Source organism: Acinonyx jubatus, chromosome B2 (genome assembly GCF_027475565.1).
Source record: "Acinonyx jubatus isolate Ajub_Pintada_27869175 chromosome B2, VMU_Ajub_asm_v1.0, whole genome shotgun sequence".
NCBI classification, from domain to species: Eukaryota; Metazoa; Chordata; class Mammalia; order Carnivora; family Felidae; genus Acinonyx; species Acinonyx jubatus.
The window spans coordinates 71,127,023-71,147,023 of record NC_069385.1 but is presented as its reverse complement, the minus strand read 5'-3'; the positions used below and the strand labels follow the sequence as shown (position 1 = coordinate 71,147,023).

At 43.2% G+C, this 20,001-nt stretch overlaps 1 protein-coding gene across 2 annotated transcripts in view; it reads right to left on the bottom strand.

Moving 5' to 3' along the window:
- Nucleotides 1-8,442: 8,442 nt before the first annotated feature.
- Nucleotides 8,443-20,001, bottom strand: part of GABRR1 (gamma-aminobutyric acid type A receptor subunit rho1) — a 38,549-nt gene continuing 26,990 nt past the window's right edge. The window contains exons 4-9 of one of the 2 annotated variants that reach the window (XM_053222473.1): nt 18,950-19,173; nt 18,077-18,159; nt 15,283-15,423; nt 13,232-13,384; nt 11,366-11,562; nt 8,443-10,449 (exon numbers count right to left, since the gene is read on the bottom strand). In XM_053222473.1, the coding sequence (XP_053078448.1) occupies nt 10,156-10,449; nt 11,366-11,562; nt 13,232-13,384; nt 15,283-15,423; nt 18,077-18,159; nt 18,950-19,173 (1,092 nt within the window). In that variant the 3' untranslated portion in view covers nt 8,443-10,155. The remainder of the gene's footprint in view (nt 10,450-11,365; nt 11,563-13,231; nt 13,385-15,282; nt 15,424-18,076; nt 18,160-18,949; nt 19,174-20,001) is intronic. The other variant, XM_015069539.3, reaches the window with a different exon arrangement.

Below are 20,001 nucleotides of genomic sequence, written 5' to 3'. Positions count from 1 at the left end.
TAGCTTGTCTCTTTTTGGACTGCTTTTCATATTTTATGAACTAAGGAAATTTATCCTTTTAATTGCTTCTTTGTGTAGCACTCAAAAGGGCTGGGGCATTTAGCATAAACTAGAGCATTTTCATGTGTTTGTGAAAGTGTATAAACTGAAAGTGTTTTGATTTCCCAGTCTTCCAAAGGCCTATTTATTTGTTGATATGTTATGTTGATATTTTAACTGTTATAATTTCAGCAGTTGAGTTCAGTGAACATTTCTTGAGGACTGCCTACTTTTTTTTTTATATTTTTTTTAATGTTTATTTATTTTTGAGACAGAGAGAGACAGAGCATGAATGGGGGAGGGTCAGAGAGAGGGAGACACAGAATCTGAAACAGGCTCCAGGCTCTGAGCTGTCAGCACAGAGCCCGACGCGGGGCTCGAACTCACGGACCGCAAGATCATGACCTGAGCTGAAGTCGGCTGCTTAACCGACTGAGCCACCCAGGCGCCCCAAGGACTGCCTACTTCTAAGCACAGGGTGGTGAGAAGAATAAACTTACGCCTGAAAAAACTAGTGGTTGGTGGTGAGTCCTCATAAGATTTACTTCATCTGAAAGGAAATCATCCGAAAGCTACTATCTTGGAAATTTTTGAGGAAAAAAATACCTGAGTCAAAAAAAAAAATTAGTAAATAAAAAAATAAAAATACCTGAGTTGTGTCAGTTTGTTTGGATAGAAGAAATTGATATTAAAAGTCTTTTTTTAAAAAGAATGATTACCTAATACTTTTTTTTTTTTAACCTTTCTGATAGTTGTTTTTTATACGTTTCTTAGTTTTTACCTGAAGCATCTCTTTAGTCTTCTGGAAAATGTCCTACATAGCATACTAGCCTTGAAACTATCAAAAATAAATGTTCATTGTAAAATAAATCCGGTATCTTTGTGCTAGCAACGCTTTATAAGACTATAAGTTATGATGCATTACTTTATCTTTTTTACATCAGGCATTTTGCAGTTCATTGGTGTAGTTGAGGATGATGCATTTTGATATGTATCAAGTTAATATTTTCAAATCAGCGGTCTCTACTACCATCAGGTGATAGTAGTTTTTGTAATTTCAATATGTACATACGAAAGTGTGTATGAAAAAAATCTAAAGTGATAATAAATATGTTTAATAGCCATCATCTTGTGGTTTTTTCAGTGTATATACAGAGAAATAAAATACATGAAGTTAAAGTAGTTACCCAAATAAATCGTGATACATTATTCTCTTCCTCAGTTTTACAGGTGATGACTTGCTTTTAAATGATAAATGTTGGGGCACTTGGCTGACTCAGTCAGTACAGCCTGCAACTCTTGGTCTCAGGGTTGAGAATTCAAGCCCCACGTGTGGTATGGAGTTTACCTAAGGTAAAAAACTAGGGGCGCCTGGGTGGCTCAGTCAGTTAAGCATCCGACTTGGTTTCAGCTCAGGTCACGATCTCATGGTTCGTGAGTTCAAGCCTTGCGCTGTGCTCTGTGCTGACAGTGTGAAGCCTGCTTGGGATTCTCTTTCTCTGCCCGTCCCCTGTTTGTGCTCATGCTCGCTGTCTCTCTCTCAAAATAAATAAACTTAAAGCCATATTATTCATATAATTGATTCATAAAATATAATTCTTTTAAGTTCTGTTGTTTAAAAATGAATGTGTCACTAGTCTCAGAAACTGAAAAATGCCAGTGCAAATTGTATGTGATAAGTGATACATGATTATAGCATTAAAGTTTCTTTAAAAAGGATTTTCAGGGCACCTGGCTGGCTCAGTTGGTTAAGCATCTGCCCCTTGATTTCATCTCAGGTCATGATCTTACGGTTCACGGGGTCAAGCCCCGAGTTCGGCTCTGTGCTGACAGCATGGAGCCTGCTTGGGATTCTCAGTTTCCCTCTCTCTCTGCCCCTCCCCCTGCTTGTGTGCTCCCTCTGTCTCTCAAAAATAAACTTAGAAAAAAAAAAAAGGTACTAAAAAAATTTTTTTTCAACTTTAATACAAAGTAATTCATGTAATAACTAAGATGCAATGGAACAGGTTTTTAGATTCTTACTGATGGCTGAAGAACAAGTGCCTCAGAGAAAAAAATTACAAGTGTCTTCATATGAGAAAAATTTAGGCTGTCTTTCAAAATAGAGTCCAATCCTTTTTTCCAATGATTGAAAGGTAAGATTAGCTTTGGTTAGTTCAGTGGATCAAAGTATTAAATCACCTTAAAAAATAAACCTCAGAGATATAAAATAGAAAGAAATGTAAGGTCAGGGTCTTAAATAGACAAGAATCTTGTTTAGGTCAAATACTAAGTAGACATTGCCCCCCTGAGAACAATAAATTACTTTAGAGAGCTTGAATTTTATCTATTTGTGATGTCATTAATGTCTGATGAAGTATTTTGTTTAGCTCAAGAGAATGAAAAGCAGTTCAAAAACTTCATGTTTTCCCCTTTGAGCTTAATTTATTCAAGGAATACCAAACCTAAATCTAAGCATTACTGCCTGTAAATGATATGGACTCAGGATTAATGATCACTTCCTCCATACTCTGTCATCTGACCTGACACATTCCTCACAAGCAGATCATGTATTGTGGTAGGAGAACCATACCTCCCAAGTCACAAAACCCACTTAACGTCGGTTGTGTGTTAAGAGAGAAAAAAAATTTATCTATCTATCTATCTATCTATCTATCTATCTATCTATCTATCTACATTTAAAGAGCTTATGATAGAAAATCCCTGGCAGAAAGAGATTGCAACCATCTCCAATCAGATTTTACTCCATGTTCCCCAGCCTCCAATGTTGCCATTTTGTCAAGAGCATGCTATGAAGGCGCACACATGAGTTATGTCTTTCCACAGTGTCAGCTTGATTCAATCATAAAGCAAAGCTAATCATAATTATAAAGCAGATTCAGAATTCAAAACTCAATGACATTTCACCATGTGATTAACTTGGTTTCTTTCACAGCACACAGAGCAGAGCATGACAAAGGCACACAACAAATGAGAGGAGGAAACGATCCCAACACAAAGTCAGTTGGTGGGCATACAGTTGAGATAAGGCCTTGGTCCAGTTCAGGTCAGCTCTTGGCACCTACTTATGTTCAAGCGGTGAAGGGGCTCATTTTTGTTCAGGTATCAGTTGGCCAGGGCCTTCGGTGACTGCCTTCTTTAAGTGGTCAGACCAGAGGGGTCATGTCTGAAGAGCAGGACAGTTTGTTGCAAACCCCTCCCCCCTTTTAAAGGAATTTAATGGGTCTTGGGCCCTGCAGACCTCCTCTGCTTCTGCTTGTTAACAGTTTTGGGGTGTCAGTTGTTGCTTGTCCTGGCAATATCTTGTAGCTGCAATACCCTTTACTGTTTGTGTTATTGCTTGACACAGACCCCTGCTTGACTGAGTAACTGCATCTTGCTGTCTACACTCTTCTACCCTCTGTCACTTACTGAGTTCTCCTGGCCTAAATATGATTTCTTTTCTCTATTGATCCAAGACTGGCCAAAAATGAATTTAGGAAATCAAAGGGGAAAAGAATTAACAAAAGTTTAGATCTGAATTAATTCACAAAGCGCAGATTTCTTATTTTAAGATTACAACATAATTTCAGTAACAAAACTTTTCTGTCCTCACCTTGATTTGTCACAACCATATTTATTGTCTTTTTAAAAAAATATTGATTTTGGGGGCACCTCGGTGGCTCAGTTGGTTAAGCGTCCGACTTCAGCTCAGGTCATGATCTCACGGGTCTGTGGGTTCAAGCCCTGCGTCAGGCTTTGTGCTAACATCTCAGAGCCTGGAGTTTGCTTCAGATTCTGTGTCTCCCTCTCTCTCTGCCCCTCCCTGCCTCACACTCTGTCTGTCTCTGAAAAATGAGTAAACCTTAAAAAAAAAAAATTGTTTTTTTAAATATTTATTTTGAGAGAGCACACGTGCAAGGTAGGGAAGAGCAGAGAGAAGGAGAGAGAATCCCAAGCAGGCTGGAAGCTGACAATGCAGAGCCCAATGTGGGGCTCAGTCTCACCACCGCGAGATCGTGACCTGAGCCGAAATCAAGAGTTGATGCTCGACAGCCAGAGCCACCCAGGTGCCCCTGAAATGGAATTCTGATATGGGTGGGGAGATAACTTGAATCCTATAGGTATCCTGGGAATTCAGAATGGGGTAGGTGCATCATTCAGATGATGATGAGCACTGTAATTTTAAAGACAATAACTCTGGAGCTGAATGTCATGTATATACTGAGGACAATCTTAATAGCAAAGACAGCAATCACCCAGAAAAGTGAGAAAGCTACTGTACTGCCTAAAAAGAAAAGCTGTCTGACATCTCTCCTGTTTTCAGCAGGTTCAGCTGTACTTCTGTTTACTTTTTATCTGTGAGATTCTTCGGTATTCTTCTATTTCTTTCTTAAGCTAGTATGAGTGCATTCCATATTACCCATATTATCAAATACCACTAAGGTATAGTTTAATCCCATTTGTGATTTTTAAAGCCATAGAAAGCTAGGAGCCTAGAATCACACTACTATAACATAATGAAGAATATTGATCTCAAATCAACATCCATTCCAGACATTTATTGTTAATGTAAGGAAATAGTCCAGAGTAGGACCAGAATAGATGTCTAAAAGTATTCACCACAGTATTTTATCCAATATTAGGGGAAAGATTGCCTTGTATATTTAAAATATACAATGATTTTAATGGCTGCAAAATATAAAGAGTTTTTAGTAGGAAAATGGTGATGCTATGTCCTGGAAAAGAACCCAAATCGATTTATATGTAAAATTGATGGCAACTATATAAAGATGTATAGGATTATGAGTTTTTTCTGCTTTTTATAATTTGAACTTTACAATATTCCCCTCTCCCTCCGCCCCTCCCCTCAAGGAAAAGGGAGGAAATTCACCTCCCAAATCTGCATTTAGATCCCAAGTAACTTGAGATTCATACTCCCTTAGAATTAAAAAAAAATTTTTTTAAGTCAGCTGAGGTTTGTGGTGGAGAAATATTTTTTTAAAGATTCCAGGACAAACATTTCTTCCCATTTTATAAAGGCATTTGTGTTTTTTAAGCTGGGTTTGGTGTTGGAGGGCTGTAGACTTTAGGGGCAGGGGTACTTGACCAACTTGTTTAGGATCAACAAATCAGCCAGAACTCCTAACACAGTGCTTGGCACGCATAGTAAGCACTCAATATTGAGTTGTTGAATGTCTGAATGCAGCTCTTCTGTCACTTCCTGTGAATGAAAATAAAAGATGTGTGGTTATGTGATCCTAGTTCAATGCATTGATAACTTGAATGTACATATGAATTGTGGAGGCCACTCTTAGGCAAAGGCTTGAGCAATGGGAACCTGAGCAAGATAAAAGGGCCCACAGTGAATGAATACAGAGTTTGTATTCAGCCCACAGAGCTGAATACAAACAGGCTCATTAAGTGACCCACCTCAAAATAGCCGTTGGCCCTAATGGGCTGCTAACAGCCAGGCACAGTTTCCAAGATTGCCAAAAAAGAAAATCCCGTATGTCCCCTTACTCTATGTAACTGTGCCCCTCACCACTGCCTCCTGGCAGACAGTCTCTCCTTTGCTGTCCTGCCTGCTGCTCCCTTGCAGTGTATTCAGTAAACTTCTCTTTTGTTCTCCCTGGGCAAATTCTTTCACTTCTATCACCGTCTGGGCTGCTGGGTTGCCCAACCGAAATCACCTTAGGGATCATGTTAGAATACAGGTTCTAATTGAGTAGGTGTAAGGCAGGTACTGAGATCCTTTCTTTCCGAACATGTTCCTAGGTGATGCCACTACTGCTCTGGAGATATTTGAGTTGCAAGAATCAAATTGTATTTTTATCCTAAGTAAAAATAGATGCAGCGGGACACGTGGGTGGCTAGTTGGCTCCTACTTCGGCTCAGGTGATGATCTCGCGGTTGGTGAGTTAGAGCCCCACGTTGGGCTCTGTGCTGACAGCACAGAGCCTGGAGCCTGCTTCGGATTCTGTGTCTCCCTCTCTGCCCCTCCCCTAGCTCACTCGCTCTTTAAAAAATAAACATAAAAAAAAAAAATAGATGCAGTGAATACCCCAGAGTAGAAGTCCAACTTGAGGAATGCTGATGTGGAGGACAAAGGCAAAAAAGAAAAAAACAAAAACAAAAACTTACAACTTACAGCCCATTGACAAGTACTTGAGACAGCCAGAGTGATCTTCCTCTAGAAGCTCAACTCCCTTGATGTTAATACTTTGCTAGAGGCAAAAGGCAACCTTAGCTTGACATTAGCCGGACCTCCAGGATCCTGTAAGTCTTCAACATGCAAAAATCCCTTTGGAAACTTACTTTACCTCTACCCCCTCCCCCCAATATAATTTGTTAGCAATCATCCTCTAAACATATGTTCCACTGATATACATCTGAAGGGTCTCATGACTAAGGTTTTACTAGACAGTAAATGACCCCTCAAGGTCCTGGAAACCTTGTTTCCAAATTCCTTAGAGACTTACCCTATCCCTAACCCCCTCCCAACTTTGAAGTATATAATCAGTCACTCCACAACCCCAGTGCAACTCTTTCTGCCCAAGTGTCCTGTCCCCATGCTGTAATAAAACCACGTTTTTTTTGCATCGAAGATGTCCCAAGAATTTTTTCTTGACCATTCGTTCCTGAACCCCAACATTTCACCTGAATGCCATGGTAGTTAAATTGTATTATGGGACAGTATTACCAAGTGGAAAAATAGTTGTAAAGCTGTACCATTGTTACAGCAAGTACTCAGCGCCCAGGAAGAGACAAGCCACACACACTCGGGGAATTAGAAAAGACTGTTGTGCACTGGTGCTGGCCCAGCGGAGTCACCTCCAAAGGCTGAGCCCCGAACCTTGGCATCGGCCTCCTTTTATGGCTGGGATGGTAGGGGGTTGAGAGACAAGAGAAAAAGGGGAGGGGGCCCTTATCATTGGTGCCATCTGGGCAATTGGTGGACACAGGAGGCAAACAAGATTACAGAAATTGAAAGTATGCGAGGGGAATATCCATCCGCAGGCATCTGGCTGGCCCCTTTTAGCTTGTTTTTACTAGCTTTTCTTCTCACCTTAAATCTTCAGTTTTTAGGTAAATCACCGGACATATTTTGAGTATAATTATGCTGTATTTCATAGCTGAAGGCAATTTTGCAAAAATTGTTAACAATCTGAAATGGCAAAGCCAGTAACTATGCAGCCAGGTTCATATTAAATTGTAGTCATGGTATTTTGGGGAGAAGCCAGAACTCTAAAATTGATTTTCAAGTAAGGATAGTTGTGTGCAGATGTACAACATGAGAAAACGGTGCCAATTTTGGGTGAAGATTGAGAAATTTTCAGAGATTTTTTTCTTCTCTCCTCATGCTTGAACTATTTTTCTAGGCATATCATTAAATTGGGCAATACTAAAGTTGATTGCTTTCCAATAGAAGGTCTAAGAGAAAGAAACCTACTGGAAAATTACAAGTGGAACCTTGTTAAAACATGGCTGAATGAGATTTAAAACTTGGCCTTTGTGTAAAAGAAATCCTGCTATTGTGGCCAGTAAATTTCCTAAAGCAATTTCCATGTCTCTTTATTTAATCCTTATCAAATAACTCCATTGACCACTCACCCTACAAAAATTTCCACTTCTTTGGAATCCATCATTTTTAGGGACAATGTTTTAGAATTACATTCACCTAAATTCTATGTTGCAGCAACAAAAAAATTAAGATTATATTTATATTTGTTGCCCGAACCTGTTTTCTTGCTCCAGTGGTTTTTCCCCAGTGTTAATGCTACTCTTAGAAATGTCAGGGGGGTGTCTGGGTGGTTCAGTCGGTTGAGCATCTGACTCTTGATTTTGGCTCAGCCCATGATCCTAGGGTCATGGGATTGAGCCCTGCATTGGACTCTTCACTGAGTGTGGAGTCTGCTTGGGATTCTCTCTCTTTCTTTCCCTCTCCCCATCTCATGCTCTCTCTAAAATTAAAAGAGGAAAGAAAGAAAGAGAGAAAGAAAGAAAGAAAGAAAGAAAGAAAGAAAGAAAGAAAGAAAGAGGAAGGAAGGAAAAGAAAAAGAAAAGAGAAAAGAAAAAAAAGAAAAGGAAAGAAGGGACATCAGGGCACCAGTGTGCATGAGCTCAGAGAAAAAGGCCATGCTAGGACACAGCAAAAAGTCGCCATCATCTGCAAGCCAAAGAGGGAGACTTCAGGAAAAACCCAACCCGCCAACACCTTGATTTTGGACGTCCAGCCTCCAGAACTAAGAGAAAATAAATTTTTGTTGTTTAAGCCACCTGTTGTGGTGGCCTGAGCAGCTAACACAGCATCATATATGAGTTTCCCAAGCAAAGTAGGTGGAAAATCAGATCATGTGGCCTGGAAACCTTGCAAGATGACTCAGAGTGGCCCTGGTCATGAGGAAGAAGTGAGTGACAAAGATGTTTGTGAAGAGTTTGATTGAAATTGTTTCAGAAAATAAGCATGAAAAAAAAACAATGTTTAAATTTTTTTTAATGTTTATTTATTTTGAGAGAGACCGAGCATGAGAGGGGGAGCAGGGAGAAGGAGAGGAAGAGAATCCCAAGAAGGTTCCATGCTCAGCACAGAACCAGATGCAGGGCTGAATCTCACCACCATGAGATCATGACCTGAGCTGAAATCAAGAGTCAAGACACTTAACTGACTGAGCCATCCAGGCGCCCACCCCAAAATTTTTTTAAATACTAAAAGCTAATGTTTAGCTATTTCATTTATATCCCTTTAAGTATCTTGAGTTTGCCAAAAAAAACCCTTTGTTTTCGTGAGTTTTCATTGGGGGAAATGGAAGATTACCTTGTAAGTAGAATTTGTGCAAATATGGTTTCATTTTCAGATTAGAATGAAGTATAGCTCTAATATGAAGAAATATGTAGTATGGATGCTCAGTCCAATTAATTTTGGAAATACAATGACATTATTGTGTATAGAATTTACTTTATTAAAGTGAATTTTAAACAAATGCTGTTCGGATAAGTTTGGTGGGTGTTGATCCTGTAGATACCTAGTCTGAGTAACTTATTTGTTTAAATAATACATCAAATTAGAACCCTCTTCTTTATCCCATGCTCTGGCAAGAGGTGGCCATTGTTTACTGGTTCATAGAAAATGCTGGTATTCATTGAGGTCAAATGGAGATGTCCAGTGATGTCTTCCCATTTCTTTTTCTTTCTGGTGTTCTTTTTTTCTTCAGAATCTATGTGGGCATTTCTCATCCTAATGAGTTATAGGTTGTCTCAAATTATGCATTTTCTTGAAATGTTTATGTAGAAAAAAATCTGTCTATTCCTGAGTTCCTCAGTGAAGATATCACACTACTGAGAAAGGACTTCACTTTGAACTGGGACATGCTCCAAGGTGGAGATACACGAAGCAGTGATTATGAAACAGGAACACTTAACAGAAATTTTCTAGGCTAGTTATTTCTATGACAGAACTGACAAAATGCATGCATAGACCCTCTTCTTTAAAATTTCCCTACCAGAGAAATTCCCCACCAAATCAGAAGCCATTGTATCAATCTAAAGAGCTTTGCTTCAGAGAGGTGAAACCTCATGAACCATGAGACACAAACAAAAATAGAAATACTATTATTGCCTTGCATTAAAATAAACATGCATTTCAATAAATATTGAAAAATAGGTAATAGGCTATAAAGTGAAGCATCAATTTTGGCCAAAGCAGGGATTTAGGTGCATGTATGTTCCATGCAGGTGATCTTTAGGTGCTTCCCAATTCCACCTAGTCCCAGAGAATATAGTGACGTGCACATAAAGGGCATCATTCATGTGAATAAGCACCTAGGGTCTAAAAGAGGTTGACTACAGGGTGCCCACAATGCTGGCAGTGTGCTTTTCCAGGGAATCCCGGTAACAACTATCCCCAGTTGCTACAGGTGTCCAATTCCTGCAGCACCGTGTATAATTCTGTGGACACAATAGATGGTTATTAAGTGCAGATTAAACCAGTAAGTGTCTTGTCAATGTCGTTTTGGAAAGCTGGAGAAGAGTGGGTAGTGGGAACTTTAATTTCATCATAACCTTAAATTACTCTCATCGTACAGGTATTTCTGTGGTACATACAGAAGAATGTGAAATGTATAGAGTTACAGGTGTTTATGAGAAAATAGACCAGTATATTAAATTGAATAAAATATATGCTGCTGGAAAAATTATCCTGGAGTATTTATCAATGGCATGTGTGTCGATCCTCATGCTCACATAGCTGCTTCTCTGACTTTTCCTCTGGGGGGAGCTCCTCTCTGAGGCCAAGGTCAGCTGCACCATCATCTTGTCCGGCTTCTCTCCATTCTCCGGCGTGTAGTTGCCTAGGTCGTTAACCTCCCCGTCACTGTAGCTGCCATCCAGCATGACCCCGCGTGGCTGGGGTATTCCACAGGTGCAGGGAAGCTGTGAACACAGCAAACACACACTGGGATGCCAGCTCAGCTTCATCTCTCGGAAGCCCTTCACAAGAAACTGCAATAGTGGACAGGGTTGCCGTTTCTAGTTTCTTTTATTCCCAGTTAGGGGCAGGGCGTGGGAAAATAATGGTGGTGACACTGTAGTTGTTCTAAAAGAGCAGGTATCCGTTTTTGTTTGAAGTCTACAAAGCAACTCTTAGGAAACATCACGTTGCATCAGAGACCGATGAGAATGTTCATGATCAGATAATTGCCCTGTTCTCCATGAGATCATAAACGGATGTAAGCCCTGATAAAAATGTTTTCTGGTAATGTTATGTGTGTGTGATGTGATGAGGTGGGGATTGAAAGGTGTAGTATTGTGGAGAAACTTCACTCTTATTTAGTTCTGGTTTTCTGGAGGAGATAACCATGGGACCGCGGACAGGGGGAAGAAAGGAAAGCCAGGCGAGAGGGAAGATGATCGGGAAAATGACGGGAGATGCACAAGATCACATATGAAAGGAAAGTTCCCAGAATGGAGGATGTACCTCCCTGGAAGGTTTTTTTATCACACCTCTGTGTTCACAAATAATTGTTTCACAGTGTTGAATTGTCATCGATTTTTAGCACTAAACACTGAACACCACCAAGATTAAAGGGCCTATGTCTTAGTTAACTTGGCTTAGCTCCTGGTGTATGGTAGGTGCTAAATAAATTTTTGAGTGACTGAAATATGTAGCCCAGGGTAAAATTAGCACTGTGTTAACACATTATTTTGTTTGATCTCCACACCAATCGGTGGAGAAGGTTGAGGATGGGATGTCACTACCCACTTCTACAGAGAAGGTCTGACCTTCTCACAGTCCATAGCCGGACCAGACTCTATCCCTGAGCACTTTCTTTACTTATGGTAAGGTCACCTTCTCCCGGAGCTTCCGCTCCTTCCGCTCCTGCACCGTGGTCAGGTAGTTGACAGCTGCATACTCCAGCACCGAGAGGAACACGAACACAAAGCTGACCCAGAGGTAGATGTCCACCGCCTTGATGTAGGACACGCGGGGCATGGAGGCGTTCACGCCCGTGATGATGGTGGACATGGTCAGCACGGTGGTGATACCTGCACACAGAGCGAGAAAAAAAGCCCGTGTTTGTCTTTCACCAAACACACTGGGTGGCTTCACGCCTCTGTTCTTTGTCCTTTCTGCTCCTTGGGCCTAGAATATCTCCATCCCTGCCTCTCTGTTCCTGCCCCCTACTCATCTTTCAAGATGTAGCTTTTATGAAGCTTCTCTTACTCCTCCACTGCCCCCTGCTCACCCTTTCCTCACTCCATATACGAACATATTCATTAGAGCAAACGTATCACTTTGTCCTTCTGTAGAGTGCCCGCCCCAGACATTTGGGCAGCAAGATGTGAATTTCCATTCAATTGTTTAAAACAGAGTTTATATATATGAGCAGGTATATATGTGTTTCTTGTAACTCTTTCTCCAAAAGGGAAACAAGAGCACAAGGTATATTTTAGTATTTGTGTCCTTGTTGCTGGGCTTGCAGTCCTGGGCCTGTATAATCAGCCATCAGGGCAATTATGGCACCCACCTCCGTGCTGGACCCAGCTGCCCGTTCAGCAATGTTGACCTGAGGACTCAGAGGTCAATTTTGCCAAGAATGATGTTAACCTCATTTAATGGGGATTAGATTTTGAAAACTAGAATGTTTGTTTATTTAGCACAGTAACTATTCAAGCGATAGAACAACTGTTAAAGGACAGGGCATTTGTCAATGGTATTTGCCTGGGATTTCAAATTAAGCTCAGAATGTTTGCTTGGCAAACACCAAATCACAGGGGACTGGGGTCACCTTAAGGGCCAACTCCAATTCAGTGTCACTAAAATCTGAGGGGAGGGGTCACCCTCTCCCTTGAAGCCTCTGAATCATCTGAACAATGGGGGTGTGTGTGACTGAGTGGGTGAAATATTTAAAAGTGGGGAAGAGAGTTGATAGCAAGTACCTATCCATGAAATGCTTACACAGTAGGGATTTTCAGACCTGAGTATGTATAAGAATTACCAGGAGACTGTTCAAAATGTAGGTTCCTAGTCCTTTCTCAGAGATTCTGATGCTATACATGTGGAAGGGACCCAGGATTCTTCATTGTTTGTTTTGTTTTTAAAAATTTTTTTAAATGTTTATTTATTTTTGAGAGAGAGACAGAGCGAGTGCAAGTGGAGGAGGGGCACAGAGAAAGGGAGACACAGAAACCGAAGCAGGCTCCAGGCTCTGAGCTGTCAGCACAGAGCCCTACGATGACGATAACGCGGGGACTCAAACCCACCAACTGTGAGGTCATGACCCGAGCCGAAGTCGGACATTTAACAGACTGAGTCACCCAGGTGCCCCAGGATTCTTCACTGTTAACAGATCCCCCCAGGGATTCCGTTGCAAAGATCCCTTGGGCCACCTTTTGAGAAGCCCTGTTAGAGAACATGATTTCTTATGCAGGTGAGCAGAGAAAGCACCCACACACCGGGACCACTGACCCCAGAACATGGTTCTAAGAAGACTGAAGGTGGGTTATTTACATTAGCACTTGTGGGGACCTGGAAATAGTTCTTTTGCCACATAGGTTCTTAAGAATGGCATTTTACTTGTGAATCAATAACCCGGTTTTTCCAAGTTACAATGCTAACAGGGGTTTACAATCAATTTGAAATGAATTGTTTTTATCTGGAAGAAATGGCTTGTATTTTCAGATGCCTGGAACGTGCACTTGAGATGTTCCTTACCTAAAGGGACTCTGGCGGGCACAGCTCTGCGGTCGATCCAGAAGGACACCCAGGACAGCATGACCATCAGGGTGGCAGGAAAGTAAGTTTGGAGCAAGAAGAAGAAGATGTGGCGTCGCAAAGTGAAGTTAATGTACAGACGGTTGTACCAGCCTGGGGGACACAGGAGGAAAAGATAGCACACACCATAGCCACTCAGCAACTTCACCCAACACATTTTATCTGGGGAATCGTAAACGCCTTAGACACTTCCCTGGAACCTTGCCATACCTTTATAAATTGGGAGGGAGAAAAAAAACAGGGAATAGAGTGATTATATGATAACCTGAACCACATGGGTGAGTCCCTCTCAAGAAATCCTTGGCCCCTGTCTTCTACATAAATGGAGCCCCTTGAGACAGCCATTTAAGGCTTATTACTCATCCTTTGGGACAGAGCCCAGCAAAGTCACTGTCACTTGATTACTTGGAAATGCAGACTCTCAGCCCCACACCAGATCTATTGAATCAGAATCTCTTTTCAACAATACTCCCCACATGATTTATACGCACAATAAAGCTTGGGAAACATTTATTTAAACAAGCTCCTTTGGATTTCTTTATAGAGGAAAATGTTTCAAAGTTAAAATACCCAGCTAACCATAACATTACATTTCAGAACAGTGAAAGGTCACCGGCTCAGCTGTGCTTTAGCTCTCCCCTCGTGTTCTCTACAAGGAAAAAATATGAATGGAGGAGTTCTAACGAACAGGAGAAAGAGGAAGGAAAAGGAGAAGGCAGGATAAATGGGAGACGACGAGGACTGAAAATAAAATGGAGACTTGGCAACATTAACTTGAAAACTTGGTATCCTAGACAATTATAATGCAATAGTGATCATTGTAAAACAGTCCCAGAAAGCGAGTATAGAGGTGCTATGGACTGAATGGGTCCCCGCCAGATTTGTATGTTGAAACCTAATCCTCTGTGTGATGGTATTTGGAGGTGGTGCCTTTGGAGGTGATTACATCATTAGTGGGATTAGTGCCCTTATAAAAGAGAGCCCAGATCATTCCCTTGTGCCTTCCCCCATATGAGGACACAGGGAGAAGGTGGCTGTCTATAAACTAGGAAGTTTATAGACATCAGACACTGAATCCGCCAGCATCTTGATCTTGGACTTCCCAGCCTCTAGAACTGTGAGAAGTAAATCTCTGTTGTTTAGAAGCCACCCAGTCTATGGAATTTTGTTATAGCAGCCCGAGCAGACTAAGACAAGAGGAAATGTTAGAATGCTAAGGTGAAGTGGAGATCCCCTGAAAAATCAAGACTCCTGAGTGATGTATACAGAAGATGAGATGTGCTGCATTGCCATGTGTTGGAAATAAAACAGTGCCTCTGTTGCAGATTATAAAGACTTAAAAGGTTGCACTTCTTTGTGCAGTCATGCGATGTTTTTGGCAATAGAAGCTTCATAAATTTTTGAACAAGATCATCCTGAAAGATGATTAGTCAAGACAGAGACAAAGGTTGGAGAAAGCTGTTCCCCTCAGCTGCCCAGAGGAAGACCACAGAGCAAGCCCTCAGGCAACCAGAGGGGGTGAGGCCACCCCGACCTGAGCACTGAGGCTCACAAGATCTTAAGGAGGACCTATGCAAGCAGTATGGTTAAGAGAGGACTGTTTGGGGGGTGGGGATGGGGCGGAAAAAAAGAGAGAGAGAGAGAATTGGTTGAATGGAGCAGAGAGAATGGAAATCAACAGACCTAAAATTGAACTGTTTGTTGTCTATAGAGGAAGGGGCCCTGGAGGTCCTATCAGGGGTGAGATGCCAGCTGCTAAACTGGAAAAGTAATTGGCTCAAACAAACCTCCTCCCATAGCTTCTGTTTGAGTCTTTACTAATATTTCCTAGGTTATCACTTCCAATGCTTTGGTGGTATCTGAAAATCACCTTCCCCAGTGTTTGCCATCCTGATTTAGGGATTTCCACCTTTGGCTTCAAATCCAAGCACACAAGCTCTGCTCGCTTGACAACCAAGCCCCCACTCCCTGCCCCCCACCCCCACCCCTACCTGTGCTGCTATAGAAGGCCAGCTTAGTGGTGGTGTGGAATTCTTGGATGAGGAACTGTGAGAGTGAGATCCGCTCATCTGTCTTCAAGGAGTCGTTGCCTTTTTTCCAGTACAGCATGAGGTCATCCTCTGTATAGGCATCTGAAAGGATGGGAGACAGCATCAGGCACGGCCGGCGGCCGTGGGAGGACAGGCCTGCCTGTGGGGCTCTGTGGAAGCAGCTCCAGACCTCCCACACGGACGACTGGGATTGTAGTAAGAGAGTCTGAATAAACAAACCACAGTCTAAACAAAGCAAAACAAAATCCACATTAATTCTCCCCAGTCTTCCAGAAGTCATCAGAACAAAGCTGTCAAGCCTAAATGCTCATAATGCCTGCAAAAGTGCTCACTTCACAATTCAGCCTGCCATTTATTAGGTTAAAACAAATGAAGTTGTGGGGCGCCTGGATGGCTCAGGCGGGTAAGCATCAGACTTCGGCTCCCCTCCTCTCTCTCTCTCTGTCTCTCAGACGAATATTAAAAGAAAAAATGAAGTTGCTATGCTTGTAGATCAGAAATGGATAAATGGCTGCAGTATCGCATACGGTTCAGCCTTACAAGCCCAGGCTAATTTAGCCCTTTCTTTTCTCCTTTCAAAGTGTAGGAATGCATCCATTGATGGCGAACCTATTGCAATACTCTCAGGTAATAAGGGGTGCATTCTAGCAGGAAAGGAGCCACAAAGTGATGGCAGCAGGACACAAGTCCCTTTTCTGCAGGCCTCCTCTTGCTCTTCCTACCCAGGGAAAAATCCAAGTGATTCTCCATAAGGATCACTCCCTCTGGTGATCCCACTTTAGGTGAGCCCACATCTTACTCTGGTTGAACAAACCTACCTGCGGCCTGGACAGAGCTGAGGTAAAACCTCACAGTTGCCGGTCCAGTCTGCTCATGTGTTAGACAGTTCTTGCCGGAGCTCCCTGACGCCCTATTTCATTCCTCTATTTTCTTCTATTTCTTACCCTTGACCTGCGTGATAGTTGGTGTCATGTATCCCCTCCACTTGGTTAGGCTACAGTACCGTTATTCAATCAAACACAAATCTAGGTGTTGCTCGGAAGATGCTTTGTGGGTGTGACACCTACCACCAGTTCACTTTAAGTAAAGGAGATGATCCAGGATAATCTGAGTTGGCCTGATCCAATCAACAGAAAAGCCTTAAGATCAGACCTGAGGTTTCCCCAAGAAGAAATTCTGCCCTTCCTGCCTCCACGGGCAGGATCAGGTCCCACCCGAGGGTTCCCAGCCACCCTTCCTGACAGCCTGTCCTGCACGTGTCAGACTTGCCAAGCTAACCCCCAGGCTCGTGTAAGCCAATTCCTTGACACTAAATATCTCTTACTATGTATCTCTGATATTCTGCTTCTCTGTGGTACCCTGACTGATGCAACCTGGAAAAAGCTACATTCCTGACGGAGCCGCCTGGGTGTGGTAGGGAAAACAAGGTTCTGGAGTCAGTGAGTTTAGTCCATTTTAGCACTATGTCCTCAGGCAAGTTACACCCCTCCTACCCATAACAGAGATAATAGTAACCTTCTCACAGGATCTGGTGAGGATTACATGACAGCAGGTGGCAAATCACTGTGCAGTGGGTAGTGATTTCCTTGGTCCTGGGATTTATTATTCCCTTTTCCCACATTCAGTGCCCTATGGAGCTATCTGGCCCCTGCTATGTGGGGGGTCAACATCCCTGCCCTCCTCAGCCCCAGATGACTGGAGCCAGGGCACCCCTGAACCATTGCCACAGTGCAGGTAGGCTTACAAAGGTGTCCTGGGCCAAAGAGATTCCTCACTAGGGCTTGGCCACCAGCCAGGAAGGGCCAGTGGGCATGTGCTCAGTTGGAGCGGGCCAGCTGGAGTTATGGGGGAGTCCAGACTGCACCCACCAGAGGAAGCGTTTGGGCAAAGACTGAAAAACAGAGCAGTCGTGTAGAGAGCTGGAGATGCAAGCGGTTAGTCCTTGATGCTGCCTCAGCCTTGCCCTTCCTGGGGCCTGGCTTTGAATCTGTCCAGGACTTTGTGTGCAAGTGTCCCGATGCCCCTCAGTTGTGCCTGAGAGTCTCAAGCAGGACGTGTGCTCGCCTGGGCAGTTCCCTCCGGCGATGGTTGCCAAACTTGTTTTTGTCAAGAAATCTTTTCTTCCACAGAAATCTCATTCAGAGGAACAATTAAACGGGTCAGAAATGAGCTCTATGGATGGACGGTGTGTAGAAACAGCTACAGAAGGAGATCCGCATTTGCTGAGCCCTCTACCACCCTCCCCAGCTCTGGTTCCACAGAACCAAGTTTAAAACCGTTATGGGAACAGAAGGTTTTAGTTTCAAACTTATGCCTGATTTTCAAAACGACTCTGGACTTAGGTTTAATATCTTAAAAAGTCATTTGAGGGGCATGTGGGTGGCTCAGTCAGTTGGGCACCCGACTCTCGATTTTGGCTCAGGTCCTGATCTCACAATTCGTGAGATTAAGCCCCAAGTCGGGCTCTGCACTGACAGTGAGGAGCCTGCTTGGGATTCTCTCTCCTTCTCTCTCTGCCCCTCCCCCAGTCACATTTCCTCTCTCTCTCTCTCTCTCACACAAACACACACACACGTACAATAAACAAACTTTTAAAAAGATACATAAATAATTGAAAAATCACTTGAAAAGCACAGCCAGGAAGGAGGAGCACATGCTGTTCGTGCTACTGACAGTTCTCGGTGTTTGCGATTACTCGCGGTTTGTGTGCCAATGTCCAGGACAGTCTACTCACAACTTTCAATTTCAAGTGAGCACGTTTGCGTGTCCAGGGGAAATCGGCTGAAGTCCATGTTGCACATTGCAGTCACTGTTACCCTGCAAGCCAAAAGACAAAATCCAAATTTTCAGAGGCTGCAAAATACAAGTGCAAAATGATCAAACAGAAAAGGCTTCTGTTTCCTTCCCATGTAACTGCCTCCTTATAATTGATAAGCAAGGTGTCAAGACTTAGGTAAGTAGCCTGCGTATAATAAAGTCATTGGAGTACTCCGGTTTTTATGTTTAACTCCAGCGTCAGGGTGAGGCCAACAGGGTGTCTATCTCTGTAAATTCTATCACATTGAAGCATATTAACAAAGCAATGACCTCTATCAATATAAACCTGTGAAATAAAAATTCATGTGATATTGTTTCCTAAAAGAAATCATAGGAGCATATATTGTTCTCTTGTTGATAAATTCCATTTTTTCTGTTCATTTGTTGATTTTATCAATATTCGATATTTGTATACAATGTATCAGGAATAATATTAATGAGGGGCACCTGGGTGGCTCATTCGGTTAAGCATCTGACTCTTGATTTGAGCTCAGGTCATGATCTCACGGTTCATGGGTTCAAGCCTCGCATCGGGCTCTGCCCTGACAACGCGGAGCCTGCTTGGGATTCTCTCTCTCTCTGCCCCTGCCCTGCTTGCGTGCTCTCTCTCTCTCTCTCAAAATAAATAGAAAAAAACATTTTCTAAAAAAAGAAGCAGCAGCTAGCTATTCAAAGCCAAAAAAGCAAAACTGCAGGTGTGAGTGGTCAAATGATTTGCCTTTCTGCCCAGGCTTCAGATGTAAAAGGACCTACAGGAAGAGGCACAGCCTGAGGGCTGGGAGGGCCTTACCGGAGACTGTAGAGCACTTTTCCATCGGGCTGGACCCGCAACATGACATTGTCCGTGGTGGTGTCGTGGATGAAGGAACGCTTGGAGTGCACGAAAAACATGTCGGGGACCCAGATCTTCTTCACCAGACGGCCGTCAAACGTCATGCTGAGGTTGTTGGTGCTCGGGAAGGACAGCCTTTCGTCCTTCCAGTAGTGCCTCAGGTAGAGGGTCATCGTGAAGTCCTGGAGGGGAAGGACAGAGAGGAGAACCCCACACACTGAACCCACTGGGTGTCAGCAGGACACTGTGCACCCCATGGAGCCGTCAGTGGCTGAGAATGCAACAGCAGAGTAGAGGTCTTGCTTCCAGTCCCTGGGGTTTGCTACAGTAGGAGGGGGACTGCAGGGGAGGGACACAGCAAGAGACCGCTAGCAGAACCCGTGTCCCTGAGACCCACCCCATCCCCTGCCAAGTGCCTCCACACTGACAAGGTGCTACTGTCAGCGCTTGTGACCCTCAACATACTGGGGCGAGTGGGGGGCTGGGCGGGACCAGCTAAGCACCCCAGCTCCTTGGCCCCTCAGCTGGGATAACCGTGAGGCGTGTTCTCTGTTGACTCCTGGAGTACCCCCAGTGGGACTGAGATTCCTAGTAGTAACTGGCTTGAGGCTCAGGTCTATGTGCTTCCTCCCCACCCTCATCTCACCTCCCCCCACTCTCTTCTCGATTTTCCTGGGATCACCTCTCAACTTGTGCTAGAATGCTTCTCTCAAGTCTGCTTTTTGGAGAACCCAAACTAAGCTAAGGCTGTAAAAAGTCCTGTAAGTCGAGGAGTTGTAGAACATTCTATTTTTCCACCTAAACTCACTAAAAAGGAAAAAAAGGGACACTTTTCAGCAATTCATCTGCATTTCCGCAGCCAGATATAGGATCTACAGTTGTGGGATATCTGGCAGCTTCAACCGCGGACCCTACGGTTTATGTTTGAGAGCCTTTGCCCAGAGAACCATCCCGATGGCAAAAGGCACGGGAGGGAGATCGGCTTTGTCACCTGGCTCTGCTTCGTTCCA